General features: G+C 39.2%; 2 protein-coding genes across 2 annotated transcripts; both read right to left on the reverse strand.

Annotated features, from left to right (window-relative positions):
- Window positions 1–274: 274 nt before the first annotated feature.
- Window positions 275–1,663, reverse strand: LOC146454172 (uncharacterized). Its single transcript, XM_085095819.1, has one exon. The coding sequence runs from the start codon at window positions 1,661–1,663 to the stop codon at window positions 275–277; it is 1,389 nt and encodes a 462-aa protein (XP_084951945.1).
- Window positions 1,664–5,195: 3,532 nt separating this feature from the next.
- On the reverse strand, window positions 5,196–14,205 carry LOC146454173 (uncharacterized). The gene is made up of 4 exons (XM_085095820.1): window positions 14,194–14,205; window positions 12,857–13,350; window positions 12,109–12,581; window positions 5,196–8,303 (listed from the first exon to the last, which is right to left on the reverse strand). The coding sequence occupies exons 1-4, from the start codon at window positions 14,203–14,205 to the stop codon at window positions 5,437–5,439; spliced, it is 3,846 nt and encodes a 1,281-aa protein (XP_084951946.1). The 3' UTR covers window positions 5,196–5,436.
- Between the last annotated feature and the right edge of the window lie 10,544 nt (window positions 14,206–24,749).

A 24,749-nucleotide genomic window follows, 5' to 3' on the forward strand; every position in this document is an offset into this window, starting at 1 on the left:
TTAGGTAAAACGTAACGCTCTCTTATAACAGCCTTATTTACCTCTCTAAGGTCACAACATACCCTAAGATCGCCTGATTTCTTGGGAACAATTACTAAATTTGAAACCCAGGGACTTGCTTCAGTGACTTCTTCTATAATATCCTGTTCTAACATCCTGTCAAGTTCATTATTCACTGGTTCAATTTGACTGACGGGTATTCGCCTTAGGTGTTGACTGACAGGTTTGACCTCTGGGTCAATAGTGATTTTATGTTCAAAATCAGTAACCTTTCCTACTCCTTGAGTAGAGCATCTAGCTCGCCTTGAGCACTGGTTTGATCAATTGAATTTACTTGGGTAAGTATTTCTAACTTGAAACTAGAGTCTCGTCCTAGTAATGCTTCAGCGTTACCCTCTATTACATAAACCTTTGTACTAATAGTTTTGTCGCCTGTCCTAATGGTAGCGTTAAAATAACCATTACATTTAAGCGGTTCTTTCTGTCCATACGCAGTAAAGCGTTTTTGAGTTCGACTCAGTTCATAGTTCTTAAATTGTGATTTATACAATTGTGAAGATATTATGTTGTACTTACAACCGGTGTCGACGATCATTTTGATCCTTTGTCCATTAATTTGTACTGTAATGGAACTGTCAACATTGTTCATAGAGAGTACAGGTTCGCTCCCGTCACTCGAGCTGTCTTCAAGCCAGTTAGTAGATTTGGATCTCAAGCTGCGGACCTTCATGGCTGGAGCTTTCTTTTCTTTTTTTGCTGACCTCTGCTTGTGTCGGTTTGTTGGATGCGTAGCTTTAGGTTTCGAGCGACAGACCTTTTGCAAGTGTCCAACTTTTTTACAGGAATTGCACGTGGCTTTGATGGCGCCGCATTCATCAGGACTGTGTCCGTCCGTTCCACCACATCTGTAACAGCTGAACTGCTTCGCTGGAAATCTGCGAGAGGCGTGCACGTGGTCAATCTGGATTGGGTTTTCCTTGGTTCCTTGTGACAGCAATAGTGTTTCTTGTACCGCCGTCTCTGCACTTCGCGCAATTTTGATGGTCTTTGCGAGGTCCAGGTCGTCCTGCTGGAGAAGTTTCTGCTTCAAGGTACGAGAGGAACATTTCTCCACAATTTGGTCCCGTATCATCTCCTCCTCGAGTGTGCCGAAGTCGCAGGATTTGACTAGCTCTCTGAGGCTCGTCAGATACGTGTCGATCGACTCGTCTGTCTTTTGTGCTCGCGATCTGAACTTGTAGCGTTCTGCCACCACGTTTCGTTTTGGTGCAAAGTGTCCACTCAGGGCAGTTTTCACCTCTTCAAAGGTCTTGTGATCTCCAGGGAGCGTATTGAAGATGCGCTGTACTGCGGGGCCAAGGCAGTGCAGCATCGTAGCTCTCTGAACCGCATCGTCCTTCTTTATCAGGTCTGAGGCAATGGCATAAATGTCAAATGCACTCAACCAGTGTTTCCATTCACTGTACAGGTCGGCTGCGTCAATGTTGAGCGCCTTGGGTGCGGGCAACGACCGTTCCATTTCGTGTGGATTTTCTGCCGGTTCTGGCTGGTTAGTTACCGAATTTGGCTGTCCGGAATTGTCGACCGGTTCTGGCTGTCCTGGATTGTCTGCTGGTTCTGCAGTTACGAGTTCATCCTCGTCGCCAATATGTTGTGCAGTCATTTACTACTTAAGTGAAGAGACACACACTCTTCCATTGCTTTCTATGTAATAATCTTTATTCACTAAGCAATTATCTATATTGGAGTACAATCATTATTCTACTTCAACTCAGTAACAGTACTTTCACATCATGCTGTAGCATGCAGTAGTTTCACATAAGGTAACAGTAACACATGTCCTTGTTACTATAGTAATCAATACACTACACCCGGGTTTCTTATGGGTGCTCCCTACTAATACAGCAATATTTTTGCGCGGTGTACAACTATACAGAGAAAGCAGAACTATGAAATGCTTTTGGTATCTCAAAAGAAAATTGGGTGTAACCATGCATTTTTCATAGATAATTAAGCTTCAGTTAACTATAAAAATAAGCGAAAAAACGGAACTACGTTTCGGTGTCAGCCTGGCACCATTATCAAGTAAAGAATGCAACAGAAAAGAAAATTTATACATAAAAAAGGTGTGAAATAGAATAAATTAAATCAAGACTAAAGATCAAATTATCCTTTATGCTGCACTCTTTACTTGATAATGGTGTCAGGATGACACCGAAACGTCGTTCCGTTTTTTCGCTTATTTTTATAGTTAACTGTATTTCTAAATTTAATTTTATTAGAATTAAGCTTCAACTTAAGAAAAAATATCATACATTGCTTTATATTATGTCGCTTTTTGGAGATATTATTGCTTAATTATCTCTAAAAATTCATGGCTACCCCCAGTTTTCTCTTTTGGATTCTAATAGGTCTTGCTAAGATCTGCTTTCCCTGCATAGTCATAAACTGCACAAAAATACTTCGGTATTAGTAGACACCGTCCTTAATGGTGTTCACATACATTGACAGCTATGTAGCTAGTGAGAGTAGCGAGTGTGATCAGCTAGGGAATCGCCTTGTTTTAGATATATCATCTTCAATTTTTTTTTCATGTAAAAGCAAAACCCTATACCAGATTGTCATTGTAAACTAGCTTTCTTCACCGTTCAGTGGAGGTGTAGTAAAAGCCTACAAGCAAGCTTTACTCTTTTGACTCAAATTACTGCGTAAAAAACTTAAAACGACTTGAGCAACATGATCCTCACGTTCGCTACTCTCTCCCAGGCTTAACATGTAGAAAAACCAAGCTGATAAATAAAAATCATCGGGTATAAATGTACCCTATCGGAGCGGCAATATATACAATACAGTTGTGTACAATGCTTATTGATCTTTAAAGCGAAACATGAAAAATGAATTAATAGTTAGTCTATATCTATAAAAAAAATCTAATACTTAAAAGAAATTGCTAATAATTATTATAAACGCAACATACGATTACTCTTCGTGTATCTAGAACTCCTTCGTGCAGGTCATTGGTAATTAACGATTTGCTACAGTATTGACTGTACATATGTTCCTATTTCATATTGCCTCAAACTAAAAAAAAAAGGTCTTTGAATAGACCATTTCCTCATTATGAAAGTGAGGCTTACTGCAAAGTTTTTTTTTTATGAAAATTAGTTTTCATTAATTTGCAAACAAAACTAATTTTCATATGAAAAGTTTTGCACTAAGGCTCGCTTTCATAGTGAGGTTCACAGCAACTCGGAAATGGCCTATTCGATACCGAATAAATAACCCCGAAAAATCACCCCTTAAACCCTTTTCAAAAGCACGATCTTTAATCTTTATCTTTATATTCATAATTTTTTATCTAATTAGTAGTTTATGTACTTTTTGATATAGCGGTTTTCAGTTGAGTATCGAAAGTAAACAGCGTTTGCTTTGGTTTTCCCTTACTACGCTCTGTGATTTTTTAGCAAGATCTCGCACCACTTTTTCAACCAATGGGAATCTAAACCAAACAACAAACAACACTTACTCGCAGGCATCTTCTAACTTTTGTCACCAGTGATACGGATATGTAGATGCTTCAAGTTCCGTTTGGTTCATTTTACTGTTTGCGTCCGTCATGATTGGCCAGGATTATTATTTGATGATTCTAGTTTAACACCACTCAATTTCAAAACGTTCTGTTGAAATGTTGATTTTATATGTTTCGTTGTAATTTTTTTCAGTCTTGTTATCAACATGCATAGTCTCCTCACTTCTCCACTTATTTGTAAATGTAAAAGTTGGGAGAATTTGTTTAGGCATCCAAACGTTTTTTTTCCGCTGGTTATCATATACTTATACTTTTGTTATCATGACATGTTTGTAAGATCAACATGTGGTATTGAAGGAACGAAATGCTGGTCACTTTTGGGGTTTGAAGGGTTAATTAGTAACTAAACCCGGAGCCCCCCATATCCGTATATCGTAGGGTAACGCCCAAGATTGAAATATTGTCTGCAATATGATCAGTTGGCCGAAAAGCTTTTTTAAGCACAGCACAATCTTAAAAACGAGGTCATTAATTTTTGAAACACTAAAGCGAGGAGTTTTACGTCTTTATTACTTGGTTGACTATTCAGTTAATCGCAATCCTGATTCAAAGGAAAAGGAAATTGTCGATTATTCAGCTGGCCAGTGTTCTTGGTAAAACAGCTGCAACTAAAAAGCAACATCGCAGTTGGAGGTTTTTTTTCTATGTTTGCATGGTACCCCCTTAATGGGTAATCAGTACTCCATGTCCCGAGGTTTTTCTACCGCTGTTAGAGCGCAACGCCAGCACATTCCTGTGGTTCTTTACTAGAGCATTCGTACGTTTTTTGTTGATCTTCTACAGATCTTCGACATTCCCAAGGTAAAAAAAGATTGTATAATTTGTTGCTAACTTGGATGGTTTGTTGTCTAAATCCGTCATGGGAGCTGTTAATAGGGGATGGGGTGATGGAGCGGGGTGGATACTTCAATGAATGATCATGAATACAGTTGGTTTGTTCGGAAGTTCGACTTAAGGTGGAAATCACAGTGGACAAGGCCAATGTTTGATCGGTAATAACTCCTCACGCTAAAACTAAACAGCTTTTCAGCACTAGAAAACGTTGGGAATCAAAGCGACGTTTACAGGATTTCTTTGGTATGTGTCTTTATTGCAATTGTTTTTTTTTTTTTTTTTAATTTCGTTACTTTGATCGTCTTCTCTCGAAATCCTAGCCGTTCACCCCAACTTTTGTATATTTAGAGTACAATCGAAGAATTCTGCGACACCAGAACATCACTCCAAAATATATCGAGGAGAATATAGGAAGGAGCGTACTAATTTAACTGGAGGCCCCCACCCCGCTTTAGTAAAAAATGTGATGGCCAATTACTACTACTCTATATCAATTGACAAAACAACGATATCAAACAAATGTCTGAACATTCGGCAAACAAGAAACAATCAAGCCTTTTAAAAACAGCCCTAAATTAAGCTTTAAATTGATATAACTAAAAATGAGCTCAGCGACCCCCCATGGTTTACTCCAATTGTAAATAGAATGTCAAGATACAACTTTTTTTTTAGCTGTGGAAAGAGTTGCGTCTTGCCATTCTGATTGCAGTTCGCTAATAGAAACAATGAGGATTGCTAAGCTTTCTTTTTCATTCATATTCAGTCAAAGCTCAATTTAAGACTGTTTGAAAGCTCATATTGTTAGTGGGAAACCGATAAATTGAGAAAATAACCCTAATTTATTCAGGAATAAAGAGGCATTTGCTGGATACCGTTATTGTCTTATGAACCGCTACAGAATGGCAGTATCGGTCTAACTGTTTTTGTGGTGGAAAGTGCTGGAAACCGGTGTCAGCAACCTTAAGTCATACATGCGATCCCCAGTACAAGATATGAAACAATACTACCAACCTTTACTGTCCAAAATCAAACGTAGCGTTGTCTCCAATCAGCATAAAAGGCGCCCACTGCACCACCTCTGAGAAGCCATTAGCTCTCATCCACTTCATGGCCTGGTGAAGAGATTCACTTGCACTTTCCCCACCAACAAGGAGCTTGTAGAATCGATTCATGAACTGCTCTGTTGCTTCATCTTGAATGGCCCACAAGGCCACCAACACTGAGCGTGCACCGGATCCTAAAAATGCTCGAGCAATTCCAACAACTCCTTCAGATCTTATCTGTCCACGAGCACTGTGGCAACAACTTAGGACCACTAGTTTGGCTGTCAGTCGAACGTTTGAAATTTCAGCCATTGTTAATAAGTAATCCTCTTCTTGTGGATAATAGCTATTTGTAGGAAATGAAGGGGCAAGAGCAATTTCTCCTCTTTCTGCATTACCATGGGCAGCAAAATGTATCAGACTAACTAAGTGTATGTTTTCAAGCACCTTTCGTTTAGTTGCGTTCTCTCCTATTAAAGGCTGAGTTGCCAGCAGTCGTCCAATCATCTCTGCTTCTTTTCTTGCACCATGTAATGGAGATATCCACTGAAGACGTCCCTTGTAAGTCACATGGCCAACCTGTGGATCACCAACTATCAGTGCAGCAGTCTGACAGTGATAATCTGCTGGACTATCTTGAATGAGCTTCAAAGTGGTCAGAGAAGGAGCGATGCGGATCCTGAAAGCCTCCGATACGAATCCCTCATCTTCATCTTCTAACGCTGCAAATGGAACGTTGAACAAAACGCGATCGGGAACAATGATGATTTCAGGTTCGTCAAGTAAGTCAGCGACAGGAGCGATAATCATCTTGTAACACTGAGAAAGACTTGGCGGTGCGTAATCCTGGTCTGGGTCTTCATCTTCTTCCACAAGGCGCGAAGGTGGTCGGCTGTCTTCCTTAGACATTTCTTCCTTCACAAGGTCAACATCTGAGGGAAACAACCCTCGATCTTCACATTGTTCCTCAAGTGAGATATGAAATCTTCTTAGACTTTTGTCACCAAAAACCCCATCCACCATTCTCTCAGCTTCTTTGTTGCTGTAGCAGTCATTCACGTCAATTTGTCGCAAAAGTATACCTTTGTCCGATTTTACAATCCATAGAAATAAACGTGGACCACAATAGGCAGTGTACAGACAAACACAGTTCCTTTCTCCCTTTAAGATCCTCTCAATACCAACCCATGAATGTGGATTGACAGATATTTGTTGCTTAACAGCGTACTGAGCTGACATTATGTCTGCTAGGGCTCTGGCTCGTCCAAGCTCCACGACGTAAAGGGCATCGGCATGCTTCTCCTCTAAACAAAACAATGCACTTAGCCACTGGTAGGGAGAAACGTGTTCGTCAAAAAAAGAGATCTTAAATTGGTCTTTATCTCGTAGAAATACTCGCATTTCCTCGCACTTTTGAATGCTTTTAAGAAAGCTCGGCACAACTTCAGGTTTATTTTCTCCACCCAACACCAAATTGTCCAATGCAAGGCAAAGGTGGCTCATAAACTGCAATTCAATGTATCCAATCTTGTAACTTAGCTCAAGAGCCTTTTCGTGGTATACTTTAGCCTTGGAATGTTGACCGAGGTACCGAAACACCGTTCCCAGTTTTCCGTAAATTATTGCTTTTCCTCCATTGTCGCCAATTTCTTTTCCGATTTTAAGGGCTTTCTGTAGATAGTTCTCAGCTTTGACATATTGACCGAGAGATTGAAACACAGTTTCCAGGTTTCCGTAATCTGTTGCTTCCCCGCGTTTGTCACCAATTTCTTTTGTGATTTTAAGGGCCTTCTGGAGATATTCCTCAGCTTTAACATATTCACCGAGAGACTGAAACACAGTTCCCATGTTTCCGTAATCTGTTGCTTCCCCGTGTTTGTCGCCAATTTCTTTTCTGACTTTAAGGGCCTTCTGCAGATATTCTTCAGCTTTGACATATTCACCGAGAGATTGAAACACAGTTCCCAGGTTTCCGTAATATCTCGCTTGCCCGAGTTTGTCGCCAATTTCTTTTGTGATGTTAAGGGCTTTCTGCAGATATTCTTCAGCTTTGACATATTCACCGCGATATTGAAACACAGTTCCCAGGATTCCGTAAAGTTTTGCTTCCCAGCGTTTGTCGCCAATTTCGTTTATGATGTTAAGGGATTTCTGCAGATATTCCTCAGCTTTGACATATTCACCGCGAGATTTAAACACAGCTCCCAGGTTTCCGTAATCGGTTGCTTCCCCGTGTTTGTCGCCAATTTCTTTTCTGATTTTAAGGGCTTTCTGCAGATATTCTTCAGCTCTGACATATTCACCGCGACATTGAAACACAGTTCCCAGGTTTCCGTAACCCGTTGCTTCCCCACGTTTGTCGCCAATTTCTTTTGTGATTTTAAGGGCTTTCTGCAGATTTTCTTCAGCTTTAACATATTCGCCAAGAGATTGAAACACAGTTCCCAGGTTTCTGTAACCTCCTGCTTCCCCACGTTTGTCGCCAATCTCTTTTGTAATTTTAAGGGATTTCTGCAGATATTCCTCAGCTTTGACATATTTACCAAGAGATAGAAACACAATTCCCAGGTTTCCGTAATCTTTTGCTTCCCCGCGTTTGTCGCCAATTTCTTTTGTGATTTTAAGGAATTTCTGCAGATATTCTTCAGCTTTGGCACATTGAAACACGTTTCCCAGGTTTCCGTAACTTTTTGCTTCCCAGCACTTATCGCCAATTTCTTTTGTGATTTTAAAGGATTTTTGCGAATATTCCTCAGCTTTGACATATTCACCGAGAGATTGAAACACAGTTCCCAGGTTTCCGTAATCTGTTGCTTCCCCGCGTTTGTCGCCAATTTCTTTTCTTATTTTAAGAACGGTTTGCTGTAAGGACCGACTAAGCGTATACAAAATAGAAAAAACCGATTTCCCCAAACTTTGCCAGAATAAAGGGCTTGGTGAACTACCTCTAAAAATATAAGTTTCGTTTTGTTTAGAGCTTTATTTATTTTGGGGGAATTTTTTTAAGATTTTACCCATGGAGGCGGGCTAAAATCACGCCGAAGTAGGCACTTTTGTAGAAGCTCCCTTTTATACAAGGAGCCTTTTCTAGAAAAGATTAACTCAACAGAAGGAACAATTTTATTTTCTTAGATGACTAGCGGCGTTAAAGTTAAATAAAACGTAAACATGAATTTTTGACCAATTTTTTAAGTTGCGCCTTTTTACCGGTGATTATAACAACCTAATTTTGGCTAAATTCAAGAACAAAAAAAAAATTTTGGTACACTGCTTTGCCCCACGAAACTACACTCCGGGAAAACATAATCATTTCAACTAAACATTGATCGAATAAAAAATTGGGGTAAATTGAACAGCGAGTTCTCAGAGCGTTTTCAAAACATGTCACTTCAGCAATTAAGAGCGACCTTTGACCTTTTATATCGAGGGGAAATATAAACGAGAGCTCATAAACCTTGACTTTCCTTCACCGAAAGACGCTCATTTTTACTCTGCTGGCACATTTTGAGTAAAGGAAAACTACACATTTGAATTTGAAGTTATGTACTAGCTATGAAAGATAATTTGAAAAGTAAAATTAGCAATTCAATTCGACTTTTCGTATAAAGCGGTTCCGATTTGCTTACTACGAAATTGCGATTTTAAAGCCTGTTTACAATACAAATACGGCATCAACTACAAGGTAAACCTCATTCTACTGAATGATTAATAAATCCCTCTTACCTTAGAGATCTTTTCCTGCCTAAAAAACACGGTCTGTGTTCATTGCAAAAGTGTATTGACCGAGATCGCGGAACGCCTCAAGTCAAAGAACAAGTTAACGAAACCACAGGAATGCCAGGAGTACATTTCGTACTGAGACGTGTACTTACATATTTCGGTATTACTATGACACGTCAATTCAAAACGCCTTTTTTTCTTTTCGGACACTAAGATGTAATATCTTAATTACTTAAAGATCACGTAAATTGAAAAGAGCGCCGTGTCCCGAAAGCTAACTTCTTTTGTTCGTTGCACGTTGTACTTGCTGAGTGTACAGTGGAGTTTATCGTCGGTGGCTACGACCACCGGAGTCAGTGGTGCTTATATATGGCTGTGTGTGAATATGGGTAGATCGTAGGGGGAACATAGGGTTCAAGTGTGAACAATTTAGCCAATGTGAAAAGCTTAATCCTTACCAAGCGTACCAAATCCACGCAAAGGCATCTGCGTTATTGCAACACTCGAGACGCTATGTAAGACTGAAGCAAAGTTGTTATCGGCACGGGCAGGTATGTTTTAGTGGTGTACTCTCAAAACAAAGAGAGTTTTTTTTCTTGTCTTTTCCTTCTTTTTTACACTGAAAGTTACAATTAACCTCTAACTCAGCTAACGTGGTTAAATTTGTATATGATTTGCGTTTTTTATATCAAGAATCGTCACGGATCAGTAAGTTTTCGTTTATCTTTAAAGCTTGAACATCTTCTAAGGAGTAATTTTTAAACCAAAACCCTTCTGTAGCGAGCTTAACAGAGGTAAAAGGCCGCAAACGTTAGTAAACATTGCGATGTTTTCGATACGTTTACGAAACACTTTAAATAATTTAATTTAATTAAAACTTTTTTTAAAAGTCACGAAACAACTAAGCTACGGCAAAAGTAAAGGCAAAAAGCTTTCTTGTTGCTTTATAAATATACAAAGCGAAAAGTTTCCCTGATCATCAATACTTAAGTCCGTTAAGAAGGATTTTTTGCCTAAAACCACAAAAGATGTACGGACGAGCATGATAGCCTTGTTTGTTTCACAAGAAGAGAACGTGACTTATTAGATTTGCGGGCCTTCAAGGAACCGAATGTATGTGACAAGAGAAATTGAATTTATTAATTCATTCAGGTCGGGGGCGGAGGGGGGAACAACAAATGTGGGCGGTTTGTGAATAAAACATTAATGCATTCTATTTTCTATATGTTAAAATTTCCAAGGTAAAAAGCAAGGTAAAGTACCTGTAGTAATTGACTGTTTTACCTTCAAAGGCATTTTTGAGAAAAGCGAAAGTCACCTTGAGCTCACTATTTGACCGAGACAACGGGACACATTTGGTATCAGATGGCGTTCAAATTAGAGGATCTGTGCCGCTCCCATTGGATGGGCATGGCATGGGATATCAGTGTCAGGGGAGAAGGGAATATCATCTATACATGCTAACGGCTTTTTTGGGGCGTCTACAGACGGATTCCATCCAAGGCGCAAAGCAGAGTCCCTTTTCCTGTTAAGAGATCTTGTAAAGGGGTGTGATAGTTGTAGCACCTCATATTACTACTCACCCGAGACAGTCGCCGTATCCCTATCTATAGTTTTGCTTGAAGTTTATTGTTTCATTATAATTATTACTTGTTTGTGATGCAGGGAATTTATTTCTATTTCTGTATCTTTTTTCACCGAAGACTTCGTTGGATTGACAGCAAGTGGTAAGATCACAAGAAAGAAAGAATGGGTGCAGCCACAATGTGGAATTAGCCTATATCATTCCCATTTTTATCGCAGTTTCCTAAATGTCACGGAGATCTGAAAAGTCGCAACGTTTGTCATATAAAGGTAGTTCATTATTAATGGACAGTACAGTGCAAAACGAATCACTGTTAAATAAATAAAAAGAGCTGTGCGGCCCCGGGATTGTCCAATTTCATACAGTGGGATTCCTGTGGATTTTTTGGTTAATCGTTTAGCGATCGGGCGGCTTAATAATTTTGCAATGAATGCAGGCTATGTCTTTTTTTAGTCAAGAAAAGATCTCTAAGGTAAGAGGGATTTATTAATCATTCAGTAGAATGAGGTTTACCTTGTAGTGGATGCCGTATTTGTGTTGTAAACAGACTTTAAAATCGCAATTTCATGGTAAACAAATCGGAACCGCCTACGCAAAGTCGAATTGAATTGCTAATTTTACTTTTCAAATTATCTTTCATAGCTAGTACATAACTTCAAATTCAAATGTGTAGTTTTCCTTTACTCAAAATGTGCCAGCAGAGTAAAAATAAGCGTCTTTCGGCAAAGGAAAGTCAAGGTTTATGAGCTCTCGTTTATATTCCCCCTCGATATAAAAGGTCAAAGGTCGCTCTTAATTGCTGAAGTGACATGTTTTGAAAACGCTCTGAGAACTCGCTGTTTAATTTACCCCAATTTTTTATTCGATCAATGTTTAGTTGAAATGATTATGTTTTCCCGGAGTGTAGTTTCGTGGGGCAAAGCGATGTACCAAAATGTTTTTTTTTTGTCCTTGAATTTAGCCAAAATTAGGTTGTTATAATCACCGGTAAAAAGGCGCAACTTAAAAAATTGGTCAAAAATTCATGTTTACGTTTTATTTAACTTTAACGCCGCTAGTCATCTAAGAAAATAAAATTGTTCCTTCTGTTGAGTTAATCTTTTCTAGAAAAGGCTCCTTGTATAAAAGGGAGCTTCTACAAAAGTGCCTACTTCGGCGTGATTTTAGCCCGCCTCCATGGGTAAAATCTTAAAAAAATTCCCCCAAAATAAATAAAGCTCTAAACAAAACGAAACTTATATTTTTAGAGGTAGTTCACTAAGCCCTTTATTCTGGCAAAGTTTGGGGAAATCGGTTTTTTCTATTTTGTATATGCTTAGTCGGTCCTTACAGCAAACCGTTCTTAAGGGATTTCTGCAGATATTCCTCAGCTTTGACATATTCACCGCGATATTGAAACAAAATTCCCAGGTTTCCGTAATCTGTTGCTTCCCCCCTTTTGTCGCCAGTTTCTTTTGTGATTTTAAGGGCTTTCTGCAGATACTCTTCGGCTTTGACATATTTACCGAGAGATAAAAACACAGTTCCCAGGTTTCCGTAATCTGTTGCTTCCCCGCGTTTGTCGCCAATTTCTTTTGTGATTTTAAGGGATTTCTGCAGATATTCCTCAGCTTTGACATATTCACCGAGAGATAGAAACACAGTTCCCAGGTTTCCGTAATCTGTTGCTTCTCCGCGTTTGTCGCCAATTTCTTTTGTAATTTTAAGGGATTCCTTGAGATATTTTTCAGCTTTGACATATTTACCGAGAGATTGAAACACAGTTCCAAGTTTCCATAATTTGTTGCTTCCCCGCGTTTGTCGCCAATATCTTTTGTGATTTTAAGGGATTTCTTGAGATATTCTTCAGCTTTGGCATATTCACTGCGACATTGAAACACAGTTCCTAGGTGTCCGTAAATGTTTGCTTCCCAGAAATTGTCGCCAATTTCTTTTGTGATTTTAAGGGATTTCTGCAGATATTCCTCAGATTTGATATATTCACCGAGAGATCTATATACAGTTCCTAAGTTCCCGTAACAAGTTGCTTCTTCGTTTTCTTTGCAACCAATTTCTTTGGCGATTTCTAGTGCCTTCTGGGTATACTTTTCCGCTTTTCTACATTCACCAACACAATAAAACAGACTTCCTAAATTTTCGTAACAACCTTTTTCTAATTCCTTTTCGCCAGTTGCTATTGCAAGTTTGAGTGCCTGTACAAACAGCTCTTCTGCTTTTTCATACCTAGTTTGACTCTCATACAATTTCGCCATTTGAAAGCTTATTTCTCCTTCTCTGTGTGATGCACCCCAATCGTGGAGTAAATTCAGAAGCTTTTTGCCGCATTCTATTGCACCTGTGTGATCATTGATAGCGAGGTAGCCATTAAACATTTCATAATGAACGACAATGTAAGCTGATTTGAGCAATTTTCGTTTCTTTTCCAGAGCTTTGCTGCTGAGGAGAACCAGGCATTCCTTGAAAAGCCCAATGGCTTTTAGAACGCGACCAGTTTTGAGAAGGAAGACTGCAAAAATGATACTTATCTTGATGGCTTGTGTAATGTTTCTTATTTGATCCGTGACAGTCCTTTCTAGAACCTAAGAAATAATATACAAGTCAAACGACGTAATATATTCAAATCTTAACAGAAAAATCACAAAGTTACATTCGTAAAATTTCAATTCAGACAGTTAATTTCAAACAAGTAAGAGATAAATAGAAATTGTTTTTGATTTCAGTTTAGTGAACAGTAATTCTTGAAAGCCTTTTACCACGGTTCCAAACGACTTATCATGTATTCTACGTAGGCTTAAATCGGGCACAATGAAAACTAAACTTGTAGATGACACTAAATTGTTGACGACGGGAAAGATTCTATCGAGTTTCCTATAATGATCCGTTCTCAGTGTAACCAAAACAATTTCAGGGGTACCCCCAAAAAACTTAAGTTCGGATGTTGTTTTCGTGGCCTTAATTTTGGAAAGAACATCTCTATACCCTAACACAGTTTAGTTTGTTTCAATTCTGTATCTGAATTCTGAAGTCGCGAAAACTTTTAGGGCGCAACTGTTTGCTTTCCGAAACTTCTATCTGATGTCATTCGCTCTCAAAAGAATCTTTCCTCTCCCTTGAAAACGAAAGGAGCTAATTTTCGAATATTACAAATGTCTCATGTGACATTTCACCAAAGAGAGCGCCACTTTTCAGGGGCACCCAACGAGGACATTCAAGCAAAATGCTTAAGTTGTTGTCTCCTGTGTTCCCAGATCGTTTGGTGCGCTCTTAAAAACGTTTTTATGTAAGCCTAATACAGATTTATCTGTTGGAATGCTTTAGCTGAAAATTTAAGTTGCAGAAAGTTTTCGGAATTGTAATTTTACTCCTCAAATTTTCTAGGTGTTGTTGGTTTTACGATCATGTTAGCTAACCTTTTTTCAAACTTTTAACGACATATTTGTTCTATCAAAAACGAAATTAATTTTGCAGTGTTATGAATTTTGAGCTACACACTCAAAATTATTGTAGCGGTTCCCTTCATTCTTTCCCTCTCTCCCCTTCAATAGTGAATTTTACCGATCGGAGTGGGACACGCTGTGATCGCAGCATTGGAGGAAGGTGGGGGGGGGGGGGGGGGGACGATCATATGCTATATTTAGTGGGATGTTAATGTAGTGTTTCAACAAATAATGAGTACAGTTGCACACTCAGACAAAATTGTTGTAACGGTTCTGTTCCTTCTTTCCGTCACTCCGCATCAATGTTGAATTTCACCGAGCAGAGTAAAAGACACGCTGTGAACGCAACATTAGAGAGCTCTAGAAGGTACTAGGGCGACGGCAAAGAGAGTATCAAAACACAATAAGATATAATGAGAAAAACAAATGCCCTGCAAGTGCGATATGAACTTTGGTACATTTCTCCACCGTGCTCGGACAAACCAGAACGTAAAATGACTAAATTCAAGGCTTTGTGGAGATCGTAAGCAAATGACGGTAAATTTTTCAATCTCTGTCTCAACTTGAACGCCGTTTCCACCAGTTCTGTCACTGGATAGGTCGGTTACATTGTACACGTTTAACAAATTGGAATAGTCTCGAACTAGTACAAGTAACGCAAACGTATATTTTCAAGCGACGTTTTCGTTGGCGTTGCCGTTGGAATTCTTAAAGTCCCTATTACAGGACCTTTGCGTTTCTTCGCGTATAGAAAAGGATCAGAGTGCATGTGTAATTTAATTGTTTTGCGCGTTAAGCAAATAACTTTATACACAATGGATTCCCGCAATGCGGCATGACGTCCGCGAATTCCTGCAGCGTAGTTTAATGCGACTACCGCTTTACGGCTACCCCTATTCACTTCTGCATTAACGAGTTTGTTCACAGGAGCTTTTGAATATACTAGAGGACGCATTATCTGTTTGGTCGAACTTGGACAAACATTTGTTGTTTTACTGGTTATGCGTCTCCTGTATCAAGACGTATTATGTATGCGTCTTGATGAACAATCTTCCGTTGTGCGTCTTCTACAAAAAGAACCGTTTTGGATAGCCCTGTAGTTTGCTTTTATGGTTTACCGCTGAGTACTAAGCTGAACGGAACTTTAAAGGCCCTCTCTGTTCAGTTCACAGGATAAAAACTAAGTCTATGTTTCTTCCGCTCATTACACTTTTTTGATCATTTTCTAATTCAGGGAAACAGGAAGTTACTATTTCATTCGGTTTTAGACAAAATTTCAGCCGATGCTCAAGAGATCACGAGACCTTATTTTTCTTGAAATGAAATTTGAGTTGTTTCACATCTGAAAATGATTTAAGGTACATTGTTCTAAATCAGGATCTGTAATCGGGGAATCCCCGATTATGGCGCCTGCCTAAATTTATAATAATTGAACTGCATTATACAATGATCCAATCTTTAATAAGAGAGTACAGACCAAAGGAAATTTGTTTAGTATTGGTTCAATAATGTTCCGTTTTTTCTAATTGGATTTCTGTTTTACTTACCTTATTAAAAATTGGGACTTATTTGCATTTGGGTGTTGAATATTAAATAATGTCATTGTTGCTAGTGTTTTGATACTAATGACAACGGTCTGCGGCATTTTTGAGCTCTAGTAGTATACCTTCATTGGAAGCCTGGATCCCCCTTGGATCCCCTTGGATCTCCTTAAAGGGAGAGTTTCACGGTTCGGCGCATGTGCGAGCGATAACGTAAGCGCTGTCAAGCCAATTGTTTTTGGACGAATTAGAAGCGAGTACACAACACCGGCGGGATACGGCGGGCAAGTCTTAAAACTTGCTTGCATAAAAATAAAACTGACCGGCCAGTGTTTCGGTCACGTTTCAGAAAGAAACAAAAAGGCTGTCCATGTAAAACACATGGGGATTTTTGAAGCGCCGCTTCGTGAATGTCCCATGACATTCAAGAAATGCCAGAACTTATGCGAACGTATACGGTTTTATTTTAGTACAATGTCGATATCTCGCGGCATCGACCTTTTTTTATTACGCGCGGTTCGAAAAGCCGAGAAGCTCCCTAAATCCAGTATTTCATCAGCATTCAGTGATAAACTTACTATATAGTGTGTACGCTCGATAACCTGATTTTATTAGATCAGCGAGAGGGCGAAGAACGAGAAATCCGCAAACTTCAAGAAGCGATGCGACCGTTTAGTAACAACAACACTGAGCGCCCTTCCGAGATGCTGGAATGCATTTGAGAAAACTCTGCCATAGTGGCAAATCAAAACTGCGTTTGCCATTCGCAATGACCATAATTGTATAGATAAATGAATACCTTACAATAGATTTTGTAGTTTGCTGCAAATCTTTTGGATTTTCTTCTACTGCCCGCTATTCGAGCCCGCTAATAGACTACAACTAACTCGCACATTTGATCTCATATTTATTCGCTTCGCGTCTCAGTGTTGTACAATTTTTTCCATCCAAAGCAAAACACTGATGTTTGATGCTGTTTGTCCGTCGAATTCTCCGTTTTTGACAGTTGAATTCCATATGAACAAACAGTACAATTGAAATCTAGAAAATCCTCGCGAGTTCATCCAAAGCCAGTTGGTGACCTTTGCCATTTCCAGCGAAAGCAGATGTGCCGCGAAATCGTTGTCTATTTTAAACAGACTTATCCTTTTACCAATTTTCCACGTTTGGTGGACGTATCTTGTTAACCGCACAGGATTTCTACATCCACTCCACTCTGTCCGCTTAACTTCTGTGCTTCCAGAGAGTCCACAGAACGTCCCGTCGCCGGTCGGCCGCTACGTCTCCTTGCCGATCCATCGACAAAAATGTCGTTTTCGGATGTAAAACATTTTTAACCTTACAAAAATCGAACTTATATTTACGACAGGAAACAAAGATTATAAAAAGTGAAGAACGAAGAGCGGATGATCCAAATTCGGGCGCGATTTCAACAGATTGTTCCACCACAAGCTCGCATCGAATTTAGTGTCGACCCGTACAATTTATTTTTGAGCCGGCCTGCTCGCGCATGCGCTTGACCGTGAAACTCGGCCTTTAATTGATATTCCTAAGAGTGGAGTCCATGACGTCACCTATTGTTATAACCTAGGGAAAAAAATGCCTTCTTGCATACTAATTAAGTGATTAGGTAGTGTTTTCCTGCATATTTATGTTTTGCCTTCCTGCATACTAATAAGTGCCGAGGTTTACTAATGAGCGTCACTCTTGCACAAAGGAAACAATAGACATGCCCAAGCTTTCCCGCTCTATACCCACCCTGATTGGAAAGTCAAGACTCTATTGTTAGAGTTAATAAAACAGCGCAAAATTTGAAAGCGTTATCAGTCAACTAGAGTAAAGATTATTTTATCGCTGCCATATTCTACAAGGATGGTTCCAAACGTTCAAGTCGAATCGACCCCTAAGCTTCTCCTGTCAGTAGACGAAGTGGAACAAATCCAAAGGCAGAAGATAGCAAGTCTTGTTGGTCATGTGTTCCAGCTAACGTATGCCGCCATGCTAGACGCAATCACTCAAGAAGAAAAACTAAATCGCTGTAATGGTTGCGCTATTATTCACCACCCAAGTCAAAGACAGCACTCCTGCCTGATGTTGGATAGCGAAGATGCTTGGTTTTATTTCCGAGATGATGTGGTCGAAAACATCGATCTGAATCTCGTCCTAAAAACCGCCGAGAGTGTATGCAGTGCGCTTGTTTTTAAGCTGGGAAAGTCGTGGGAAACATACGTGACCGAGCTGTCCAAGTTCCCTTGGACCAGCATCTATCTCACTTCGTTGGAACTTGAAGGATTCAGCGAAATCATTCAACCAAAACAGCTGCAAGATCGCATTCTGTATGCCATTTACTACGGTCGCAGTGGATTGAAATGGAAAGATTGCAGTGGTATGGAAATGGACAGCCAAGTTGAAGCACAATGCCCTGAAACCATTGTCAGAAAACAAGAAGAACCAATGAACATTGATTTTGTAATTAACCTGTAGAGTAAACTAAGGCGAATGAGTTACTTACCTTTATCGTGGGGAAACAATGGAAATGTAGGGGCGGTGGTGGTTGTGGTGGAGGGAAAACAATAGAAAATGGGTGTTGGAGGCAGGGGTGGTGGGGGTGGTGGAGGGAAAGCAATAGAAATGTGATGGCGGTGGCGGTGGTGGGGTTAAAACAATAGAAATGTGGTGGTGGTGGAGGGAAAACAATAGAAATGTGGTGGTGGTGGCGGAGGGAAAGCAATAAAAAAATGTGACTGCGGTTGTGGTGGTGGCGAAAACAATAGAGTTTTGAAAACCTATATAAACGTGCAACATTCTTCCTCTTTCTCAGTCTACATTCTACTCCTGAGGAGTTGACATGAGTTGGTTCTGTTCCTTCTGCGATAAATCCGTTAGTAGAAAAGATAGTATGCAAAGGCACGTGATGTCTAAACACCGCTTGTTTCACTCCATTCAGAGCTATGCCGTTTGCTCCAGAAAAATGTCAGCGGTTTCGCTTCCAGCATCCTTTTACCTCCATGATTGCTGGAATGACCGGGTCCGGAAAAACGGCCTGGGTTCGATCTCTATTGCAACAAGCTTCAGAGACAATTCACCCTTCCCCGGAGAAGATCGATTGGTGTTATTCGCAATTGCAGCCTGCGTATACAGAAATGCTAGTCGCCATGCCACATATTGAATTCATCAAGGGGATTCCTAAGGCTTCGGAGCAGGATTCCTATTTTAATGTAAACTCACTGAATTTGATCGTGTTTGATGATCAGATGATTGACGCCAGTAAAGACAAGCAAATTGTGAACCTCTTTACTCGTGGTTCTCAGCATCGCAATCTCAGTGTGATTTATATCGTGCAGAATCTATTCCATTTTGGAAAAGGTAGCCCCAGCATAAGCCTAAACAGTCATTATTTGGTGTTATTTAAGAATCCACGAGACAAATTGCAAATTTTGACTCTGGCGAAGCAAATGTATCCCGGCCAAACGGATTTCTTTTTAAATCTTTACGAAGAGGCTGTGAAAAGACCTTTTGGTTATCTGTTGATTGATCTGAAAACCACTACCCAAGACATCTGTAGTTGCGGACAAACATCTTCCCCAGCGAAGAAGGCCTTAACCAAGCAAGATTTCAAGAAAATATTCCTCAAGAGCTTTTATAATATCTGAAGCAGCAAAACATAGCGACACCCCCAGTACTTCCAGCTATGGAAGAAATAAAGGGCAGTATGGATGGCATGCTTTCTCGAAACGATCTCCGGGAGGATGAAAAAGCTAAACGATACTTTCAGTTGCAAAACAGATACCTGGCTTTTAAAGAACAATTAAATTCAAGAACACGACCGGAAGAAATAAACAGCGCTGTTCCAGACTTAACATCAAGGACACTAGATTCTTCGACAGCAGCGGCACCATTCTCCACTCCCGTCAACCCCTTTAACGTAACACCTGAATTAACACAAGCGGCTATCTCTCAAAAACCTTACAAAGAAAGCCTGACGCCTGCACCACCCTCAAACCCTGCTCTCCTGACCCTTCCTCTCACAGTAGAAACCCCATCAAAACAAGCCCCGAAGCGAAAAAGGCGTCGGATTCAATTTGTAAATTATTTGGATGATTATGAAGCTCATGGCAAACGGCTGAGGAAACGTCGGCATAATAATAATAATAATAACTTTATTAACGTGTCAAGAAATGTAGCTGAGGGGAGAAGTCCCCTCTACTAATAGTGGACACCTAACTAAATTCTAAAATCGCTGTGTATTGGACTCTTTTTTGTCATTATTAATTTTTTTTAATAAAGTTTTTAAAACGGTATCTCTTGTCGGGTTCTATTGCTAGCAATTATAAATCGCGTGTTTTAATTGATCCTTGTTAAGTTATATAAAATTGATTATATACTAATGCGTCAAGGTACTCCCTTGGGTTTTTCCAGTAGAACTGAACTAATTTGTATGCAACTTTGGACTCGTCAACCCGCGTATTTAACTGACTAACGGTGCGTGACTTTAATAGTTTTTCATTTCCTCGAGATAGATAGGAGAAAACGGTCTTGTAATAGTCAAACAAACTTGAAATATAGAGTTTTCGGCTCCACTTTGTGTATATATGTGTGTGTGTTTCGTTTTTTAACGGTAATGATCGATAATCGTCACGAATAACCTGAGATAAATTTTCCCAGCAAAGCAATTGCAAGAACGATAGCGCTTTCGAAATCTAACCGCTTTTTATTCAAAACAGACAATATAAATCTTAAGATCCAATCAGGGTGGGTATAGAGCGGGCAAGCGTAGGCATGTCTATTGTTTTATTTGTGCAAGAGTGACGCTCATTAGTAAACCTCGGCACCTATTAGTATGCAGGAAGACATTTTTTCCCTAGGTTATAACAATAGATGACGTCATGGACTCGACTCTTAGGAATATTAATTAAGGGGATCCAAGGGGGATCCACTAACGGGGCTTAATTCCAATGAAGGTATACCACTAGCTCTATTTTTCAGCAAGACACGATCGTTACGTACAGAAATTTATTTGCTTGACTAAGTTCCATTGAGTACTTGGTTTTTTATCTCGCTGCGATAACGAACCGTTCTTTTTTCTTTCTTAAGGGGCAGGAATGCTGCAAAAATTCCGTAACAAAAGTTCTGCAAACCTTCGGCAAAAGAAAAATTTGTGTACAGCGAAACAAAGCAAACTAATATCTTGCAAACTAGGAAATACTCCATACAAACGTTTTTGAAGCGCAAGTCAGATCTTTCGCGTGACAACAGTTCTTTCAATCGTTTCCTTACCGTCCCTAATCATCAGAGCTGGTCTTTAAGTTAAAAAAAAAAAAAAAAAAAAAAAAAAAAAAAACAGCAACAACAACGTGACGCAAGAAAAAAAACAATGTTTGGAACAAATGTCATATTACATTCGTAGAATTTCAATTTAGACAGTTGATGTTCAACAAGTAATGGATTAATAAAAATTGTTTCTGATTTCAGTTTAGTGAACAGTAATTCTCGATAGCCTTTTTCCACTGTTGCAAACGACTTATCATGAATTATACGTAAGCTTAAATCGGGTACAATGAAAAGCAAACTCGTAAATGAAATTGAATAATAATAATCCGTTCTCGATATAACTAAAAACAATTTCAGGGGTACCCAAAAAGTTCGGAACTTAAGGTCGGATGTTGTTTTTGTGGCCTAAATTTTAGAAGGGACATCTCTGTACCCTAACACAGTTTAGTTTGTTTCAATTCTGTACCTGAGTTCTTAAGTCGCCTAATTAGAAAGGCACAACTGTCTGCTTTCCGAAATTTCTAGCTGATGTTATTCGCACTCAAAAGAATTTTTTCTGCCTCTTGGAAAACGAGAGGACCTAATTTTCGAATTTTAAAACAAAATACTTAAATTGTGGTCTTCTGCGTTCCCAAATCGTTTGGTGCCCTCTTAAAAGCATATTTGTGTAAGCCTAATACAGATTTATCAGTTAGAATGCTTTAGCTGAAAATTTAAGTTGCAGAAAATTTTCGGAAATTTAAATTTATTCCCCAAATTTACTAGGTGTTGTTGGTTTTACGAAAATGTTAGCTAACTGTTTTTTTTTTCTGTCTTTTAATAACATATTTGCGCCTTCAAAAACGAAAAGAATTAATTTTGCAGTGTTATGGAATTTATTAGGTTAAAAATCGTTTTTCTGGTTAAAATTTTTCAAAAACATGAGCTTTCGGCTATCAGTCTATAGCCTTTAACGAATGGAAAAATGTAGCGCATAAACGGAAATATAAACAGAAAAGGTGCTAAAATTTGAGAATAAAAAGAAGTGTAATAAAAGCTAAAAGGTAAAAATGGAAATGAGGGCTAATTACAATAAAAAACAGTATTGCCCAGCTAACGGCTTTGAGTTATTGTCCGCGTCGCCAGTTTTCACTGTGTGCCAGGATTCGAGTGTTTTACGAACGCGATAATCGCCCTTGTCAATAACACAAGCATTGTCGAAATCAATGGAATGGTTGTTTTTCCAAGCATGGTTGGCAGCGTTAGATCCATTAGAAAAATTCTTCAAATTCCGTTGATGTTCCTTTTTGCAGGTTTGGAAGCATCTTCCAGTTTCTCCTATGTAGTTCCAAGAACAGTCTTTACATCGAATTTTGTAAACAACATTGCACTAGTACTGTGCGGATCCGAGGGTTGTCTGAACTTTGAAGAGAACGATTTTTAAACTAATATGTCTTATTCTGGTTATGAAATTTGTTCGTTCGAAAACGAAAGGAATTAAGTTTGCAGTGTTATGAAATTTTGAGCTAGTATTCTGCGGAAGGAACCTCAGGCGGTTTTCATTCTTTACGGCGAAGTCGGGATTTCTGAGGCGATTTATAAGGCCTTCCAGACGGATATCCGCCAAAATAAACTGTTAGGTGCTCGGGATGATTTTGTTTACCTCACCCTTAAATCTAAATCAGGGCCTCTTCATATAAGCCCGGTAACTGAGCTGGCCGTTAGACAGGACGAAGTTTATGTTCTGTCAACATGGGAACTTTCATGCCGGTTAACGAAATGAAAAATGTCAAGAAGCCCCCCCAAATACCCGTTGAACAGCAATCCGACTTGTCAGCGACCTTGCAAGCCATCCATGCAGTTGAAAATGTTTCGTCTCGGGCAATCCCGGCATCCGGGCTGGAATGTTCACATGAGAAAAAATTTCCATCTCGGTGAGAAAGATCTCGGTCGCAAAAACCGAGATCTCGGTAAGCGGGCCAGCCCGCCTTCTCATATTAACACATAGAAATTTTTGTTAAGAAAAGAGTGTCAAGGCGAGGTCTCGGGAACCGAACCAGCTCGGTCGATCAGGGTCATTTAAAGAGGCCCTCAATGTGGCCTCTAAGCTTTTCCGAGCAGATAATAATATGTCCTTTTTTACACCCATTTTCCGTCTGATCGAACTTGGACAAACATTTGTTGTTTGTCTGGTTATGCGTCTTTCATATTTAGACGCATTATGCATGCGTCTTGACGAACTATTTTCCGTTGTGCGTCTTGAGCAAAAAGAACAGTTTTGGATAGCCCTGTAGTTTGATTTTATGATTTACCGCTGAGTAGTAAGCTAAACGAGACTTTATTAATAAAGGCCCTCTCGGTTCAGTTCATAAGATAAAAAGTCTATGTTTCTTTCGCTGATTATAATACTTTGATCAGTTTCTAATTTAGGGACTATTTCATTTGGTTTTAGGCATAATTTCAGTGTTGAAGAGATCGCGGGACCTCATTTTTCTGGAAATGAAATTTGAGTTGTTTCACATCTAAAAATGACTACCAGACAATGTTCTAAATCAGGGTCTTTAATCGGGGATTTCCCGATTATGGCTCGTGTGTAAATATAATCTCATTAAACTTCCACTTCCCTCGAATGTATTGAATGTAGGAATATTGCTAACTTTCTATGCGGCCGATGTGAAGAAAACATTGTTATTTTAAAATTCATGAGTAACATCTTTTTAAAGTCAGTTTTTGCAAACAAACAACAAAAGGATGTTAAAAATGTCCTTGGTATTGATAAGAAAGCAATTGATCATAGTTGATATTCATTAAGCAAAATAGACTGGAGTTTTTGACTCAGTGTTGGAGGGCAAAGTCAAACTGCTATAGAATCCTTTCCTTTGGTGATTGTGTCTTCAAATTTGGGATCTAAAATAATTTTAATGTATTCTTTCTGTTTCTAGTATCATCGCTATTTTAATGCATCGATTAAGGGGTCATGGGTCATGTGACTTCTTAGTGCTAGGGGCCTACTTGGTGAGATTTCCAATTCGCATGGCCTAAATTTTAAAAAGAACATCCCTGTACCTAACACAGTTTAGTTTGTTTCAATTCTGTACCTGAAGTCGCCAAATTTTTAGGGCACAACTGTTTCCTTTTCCGAAATTTCTAGCTATTACTCGTACTTAAAAGAATCTTTTTCTATCCCTAGAAAAAACGAAAGGATCTAATTTTAGAATGTTACGAATGTGTCAGGTGACATTTTACCAAAGAAAGCGCCATTTTTCAAGGACAGCCCCAGTTGTTCAAAGAGTGGATAACTTTATCCACTGGATAAGTCGTTATCCAGCGGAGCAAATGTACTCCAACCAATGCTTTTGGCAAGTTTTCCACATAATGCCATTCTTAAATTTGACATATCCTTCTACTCTATCTACAAAGTATAGGACTGTCGGGAAAATCTTGCACGCATTTTATCTGCCGGATACCGAACTAACCAGTGGATAAAGTTATCCGTCCTTTGAACAACTGGGACCAGACGAGGACATTCAGCAATTAATATACTTAAAGTGTTGTCTCCTGTGTTCCCAGTTCGTTTAGTGTCCTCTTAAAATCATATTTTGAAAAGCCTAATAGAGATTTATCTGTTCGGATGCTTAAAATGAAAATTTAAGTTGCAAAACGTTTCTGTTACTAGGTGTTGTTGGTTATACGAAAACTTTAGCTAACCTTTTTTCTGTGTTTTAATAACATATTTGCCCCTTCGAAAAT

The sequence above is a fragment of the Pavona decussata genome, unplaced genomic scaffold (assembly GCF_977016875.1).
Source record: "Pavona decussata unplaced genomic scaffold, jaPavDecu1.1 SCAFFOLD_313, whole genome shotgun sequence".
In the NCBI taxonomy this organism is placed as follows: Eukaryota; Metazoa; Cnidaria; class Anthozoa; order Scleractinia; family Agariciidae; genus Pavona; species Pavona decussata.